Source organism: Coregonus clupeaformis, unplaced genomic scaffold (assembly GCF_020615455.1).
Source record: "Coregonus clupeaformis isolate EN_2021a unplaced genomic scaffold, ASM2061545v1 scaf0028, whole genome shotgun sequence".
Lineage (NCBI taxonomy): Eukaryota > Metazoa > Chordata > Actinopteri > Salmoniformes > Salmonidae > Coregonus > Coregonus clupeaformis.
Genome location: NW_025533483.1, coordinates 1,128,608 through 1,134,607, shown reverse-complemented (window position 1 = coordinate 1,134,607; position 6,000 = coordinate 1,128,608). Strand labels below are relative to the sequence as shown.

The window sequence follows — 6,000 nt, the reverse complement described above, 5'->3', positions numbered from 1 at the left end:
TTGCATCAAGAGAGGAGTAAAGATAACAAAAGCCCAAAGTAAACAGATAAATAAATCAGTGCAAGTCAGGAAGAGAAGAGAGCAGCTCAACACAGGAAGAGAAGAGAGCAGCTCAACACAGGAAGAGAAGAGAGCAGCTCAACACAGGAAGAGAAGAGAGCAGCTCAACACAGGAAGAGAAGAGAGGAGCTCAACACAGGAAGAGAAGAGAGCAGCTCAACACAGGAAGAGAAGAGAGCAGCTCAACACAGGAAGAGAAGAGAGCAGCTCAACAGAAACATTTCACTGTTGGCAATTGTGCAAATATATCCTATCAGAATCTATTGTTCAAGTTAGTTTTTTTTTTTACAAGCAAAGTTCTATTACATCACGCTGCAGTTCCATCCTCTTCTTCAGCGTAGTTAAAACATGATATTCTGTGCAAGAAGATGTGTCAGATAATGCATCCCCACTCTATTCCCTCCACAGTGCACTACTTTGGGACACTACTTTGGGACACAGCAGATGAGTCAGTTTTCTCTGCTAACATCCCGAGGACCAGCGCAGTGGATTAAATGTTGATTCAGTGCGATGACGGTGGGTACGAAGTGGCTCTCTGAGACAAAGTCACCAGCTATTATGTTGAGGGAGTGGGTATCGGAGCCGGGGCTCTGACCCCTGACCCAGGCGAGCAGGGCGGGGTAGGTAGACATCACCAGGTCCTTCAGAGACTCAGTGGGGTGAGAACAGATGTACTTCAGATCCTCTGTCAGGTTGATGCCCGTCACAAAGAACCCTCCTGACAAAAACCACGAGATCATATCATTCAATGTTCTGTTTGATTCTGTTACAAAAAACACTCATTACAACACATCCCCTCCCACAAACAAATGTTATTCATTGAAAATATTGGTGAGAAATGATGCCGTAGACGGTGTTAGATAACTCTGCACAATATTACAGATACATTCTAATCACGTTATAAGAGTGTATAACTGTTTTACTACACCTCAATTTAATTCCCTCATAATTCCACCACCTTTACGAGAGAGGAAAACATGAATAAGGTTTAGCAAACCAACCGGTTCCAAGTGGAAAAAGCTACAAGATCAGAGTTTTTTTTAAATCTACCAATTGATGCTGAAACAGACTAATATGCATCTACAGTGGGGGGAAAAAGTATTTAGTCAGCCACCAATTGTGCAAGTTCTCCCACTTAAAAAGATGAGAGAGGCCTGTAATTTTCATCATAGGTACACATCAACTATGACAGACAAAGTGTGGAAAAAAAATCCAGAAAATCACATTGTAGGATTTTTAATGAATTTATTGCAAATTATGGTGGAAAATAAGTATTTGGTCAATAACAAAAAGTTTCTCAATACTTTGTTATATACCCTTTGTTGGCAATGACACAGGTCAAACGTTTTCTGTAAGTCTTCACAAGGTTTTCACACACTGTTGCTGGTATTTTGGGCCCATTCCTCCATGCAGATCTCCTCTAGAGCAGTGATGTTTTGGGGCTGTCGCTGGGCAACACAGACTTTCAACTCCCTCCAAAGATTTTCTATGGGGTTGAGATCTGGAGACTGGCTAGGCCACTCCAGGACCTTGAAATGCTTCTACGAAGCCACTCCTTCGTTGCCCGGGCGGTGTGTTTGGGATCATTGTCATGCTGAAAGACCCAGCCACGTTTCATCTTCAATGCCCTTGCTGATGGAAGGAGGTTTTCACTCAAAATCTCACGATACATGGCCCCATTCATTCTTTCCTTTACACGGATCAGTCGTCCTGGTCCCTTTGCAGAAAAAACAGCCCCAAAGCATGATGTTTCCACCCCCATGCTTCACAGTAGGTATGGTGTTCTTTGGATGCAACTCAGCATTCTTTGTCCTCCAAACACGACGAGTTGAGTTTTTACCAAAATGTTCTATTTTGGTTTCATCTGACCATATGACATTCTCCCAATCCTCTTCTGGATCATCCAAATGCACTCTAGCAAACTTCAGACGGGCCTGGACATGTACTGGCTTAAGCAGGGGGACACGTCTGGCACTGCAGGGTTTGAGTCTCTGGCAGCGTAGTGTGTTACTGATGGTAGGCTTTGTTACTTTGGTCCCAGCTCTCTGCAGGTCATTCACTAGGTCCCCCCGTGTGGTTCTGGGATTTTTGCTCACCATTCTTGTGATCATTTTGACCCCACGGGGTGAGATCTTGCGTGGAGCCCCAGATCGAGGGAGATTATCAGTGGTCTTGTATGTCTTCCATTTCCTAATAATTGCTCCCACAGTTGATTTCTTCAAACCAAGCTGCTTACCTATTGCAGATTCAGTCTTCCCAGCCTGGTGCAGGTCTACAATTTTGTTTCTGGTGTCCTTTGACAGCTCTTTGGTCTTGGCCATAGTGGAGTTTGGAGTGTGACTGTTTGAGGTTGTGGACAGGTGTCTTTTATACTGATAACAAGTTCAAACAGGTGCCATTAATACAGGTAACGAGTGGAGGACAGAGGAGCCTCTTAAAGAATAAGCTACAGGTCTGTGAGAGCCAGAAATCTTGCTTGTTTGTAGGTGACCAAATACTTATTTTCCACCATAATTTGCAAATAAATTCATAAAAAATCCTACAATGTGATTTTCTGGCAAAAAAATGCTCAATTTGTCTGTCATAGTTGACGTGTACCTATGATGAAAATTACAGGCCTCTCTCATCTTTTTAAGTGGGAGAACTTGCACAATTGGTGGCTTACTAAATACTTTTTTCCCCACTGTATTTAGATAGCTTTCTTTCATTGATCCCTAATATTCTGAACCTGCTCTCTCGATATATATATTGATTTTTTGAATTAAAAAAAAAACCTTTATTTAACTAGGCAAGTCAGTTAAGAACAAATTCTTATTTACAATGACGGCCTACCAAAAGGCAAAAGGCCTCCTGCGGGGACGGGGACGGGGGCTGGGATAAAAATATATATATATATATAAATATATAAATATAGGACAAACACACATCACAACAAGAGAGATGCCACAACACTGCATAAAGAGAGACGCCACAACACTACATAAAGAGAGACGCCACAACACTACATAAAGAGAGACGCCACACCACTACATAAAGAGAGACGCCACAATACTACATAAAGAGAGACACCACAACACTACATAAAGAGAGACACCACAACACTACATAAAGAGAGACACCACAACACTACATAAAGAGAGACACCACAACACTACATAAAGAGAGACACCACAACACTACATAAAGAGAGACACCACAACACTACATAAAGAGAGACACTACAACACTACATAAAGAGAGACGCCACAACACTACATAAAGAGAGACACCACAACACTACATAAAGAGAGACACCACAACACTACATAAAGAGAGATGCCACAACACTACATAAAGAGAGACGCCACAACACTACATAAAGAGAGACACCACAACACTACATAAAGAGAGACACCACAACACTACATAAAGAGAGACGCCACAACACTACATAAAGAGAGATGCCACAACACTACATAAAGAGAGACGCCACAATACTACATAAAGAGAGACACCACAACACTACATAAAGAGAGACGCCACAATACTACATAAAGAGAGACACCACAACACTACATAAAGAGAGACACCACAACACTACATAAAGAGAGACACCACAACACTACATAAAGAGAGACACCACAACACTACATAAAGAGAGACACAACACTACATAAAGAGAGACACCACAACACTACATAAAGAGAGACGCCACAACACTACATAAAGAGAGACACCACAACACTACATAAAGAGAGACACCACAACACTACATACAGAGAATGTGACTGTCAGAACGGGTGTTGTATGTGGAGGATGAGGGCTGCAGTAGGTATCTCAGATAGGGGGGAGTGAGGCCAAAGAGGGTTTTAGAAATAAGCATCAACCAGTGGGTCTTACGACGGTTATCCAGCGATGACCAGTTTACAGAGGAGTGTATAGATGTGTTCTAGTTTTCTATTTGAGTCTGTCAACAAAATTCTAACTAAAAGGTACAGCGGTCTAAGGCGGCGTCACTACAGCCCAAAATTCAAAATATGAAAAGGTACACAGTATTTAAAGGGATGGCTTAAGATAGATGTACTAAAAACCTTATTGAATGAAAACTCCACGAGAAAATCTGTTGGCCAGCAAGTGGGAGGGGTTACAGTGGTTGAATTACATTTATTCTGAGCGCATAAGGTAACTTAAGGTAGCCATAAGATACGTCTGAATACCAAATACTGAGAAGTGCGTAGGAAAGGGGGGCATAGAAAAGGCGTACATTTCCGAAGTCTGAATCGGCCCCTAAAAGTGCACAGCAGCACTTCTATTTCAAAATTATTTGCATAGGCAGTGTTAGATAATCCTTACTCTGCACAATATTTCATAGCAAAATGTGGCCATCTGCAGGTTACCTGGGCGGCCATGTTGTTTCCTGTGTTCGAACTCCTCGATCAGAGCCTCAGCTTTACACTTGTTGGCCCACCAGTAGGGGATGTGAGGCCAAAGGTCGCTGTAGAGGCGGACCACGCAGTGCTCATAGGAGACAATCACCTGGTAACCCAGCGACCACAGGTTCCTCAGTGTCACCACTTCCTGGAACACAGAGGATCATGGGAATGTTGGGATCAGGGAATGGAATCACGGGAAATTATGGCTCATGCCATGCTAGGAAACATTGTGGTAACACTATATCATTTATTTATTTATTTTTATAATACACAACATACACATACAAACCACAACATACAGACGCACACAAACATCCACGACATCCCACCTGACCACACCCCCATCTCCAGATCAACAACATCCCACCTGGCCACACCCACCTGACCACACCCCCATCTCCAGCGCCAGCTTCACTCTCTGCCACATGGCTTCAAACCACACCATTTTGTTTCTCTGTCGCCCACGCACTTTCAACATTTAGATAATAAAGCATTTGACCTTTCCATTGTGTTAACGTTGAAGGATTGGTTGATTCCCAGTTTTTAAGTATAAATTTTTTCAAGATAACTGACGAGAAAAGTTAACGTCCAACCCATCGGGTATCTCACTGCACCCTCATATGCTATATCTTGAAATATGCTGACAGACAGATTAAAAGTACATTTACATTGTAATACTTCTGACAGCCAAGTTTCTAACTCTGCCCACTGGATTAAGCTTACATTTGTCTTAACTGTCATTTCGTTAGTTCTGTCCCAACCTCCATCTTCTGCCAATATCAGTTCTTTTTAAGTCTTGGTTCCAGTAGTTATACTTTTTTCGAAGAGATTGTAAATTGTACAGGTTTTCTGCAAGGTTTGGTATATCTTACCTATCATATGAACATCATTTTCTAACTCAAATAGGATTCCCTCAAGATTGCTCTGATGTCCAAAAGATTTCAGATCAAAATGTTGTTATATGAAACTTTTAAGTTGCATGTATTGGAAAACATCTACATTGGTCAGTCCAAAATTGCTTTTTAATTCTGTCATGGAAATACATTTATTTCCTATTACCAAGTCATTTACGGTATTTATGCCTTTAGTTTTCCATCTGGGCCAATTTATCTGTGAATTCTGAAAAGTTATCCAAGGATTGTTCCATAGGGGTGTGTTTTCAGGGAGTGATATTGGTTCTTGTAGAATACTTTTCATTTTCTTCCGGATTGTTATAGTGTTCTTAACAATTAAGTTGTTAATGTTCTTAGCTTTATCCTTTGAAAATAGACACGTGAAAAGATTCTAGGGGTTAGCATACGCATCTTCAATATGTACCCATTGTTCCTTTTTAGTGCATTTAACTATATGTCGCACCCTCAGACTTAGGAAGATGTAAAGCTTTCCTTTTTATTCTATGAGTTTTATTTGTCCATATAAAGTCTTATGACTAAGTATACTTTTTTTTTTAAGAATGTCTTTGGTGGGGTAATTGGTATTACCAAGAATACATATAAAACCTTTTGGAGTCATGCCATTCTGAAGACGT

At 41.2% G+C, this 6,000-nt stretch overlaps 1 protein-coding gene across 1 annotated transcript in view; it reads right to left on the bottom strand.

Annotated features, from left to right (window-relative positions):
• Positions 1 to 237: 237 nt before the first annotated feature.
• plcxd1 (phosphatidylinositol-specific phospholipase C, X domain containing 1) overlaps positions 238 to 6,000 on the bottom strand; it is a 30,241-nt gene continuing 24,478 nt past the window's right edge. The window contains exons 5-6 of the mRNA XM_045212598.1: positions 4,437 to 4,617; positions 238 to 778 (exon numbers count right to left, since the gene is read on the bottom strand). Coding sequence (XP_045068533.1) covers positions 510 to 778; positions 4,437 to 4,617 — 450 coding nt within the window. The 3' untranslated portion in view covers positions 238 to 509. The remainder of the gene's footprint in view (positions 779 to 4,436; positions 4,618 to 6,000) is intronic.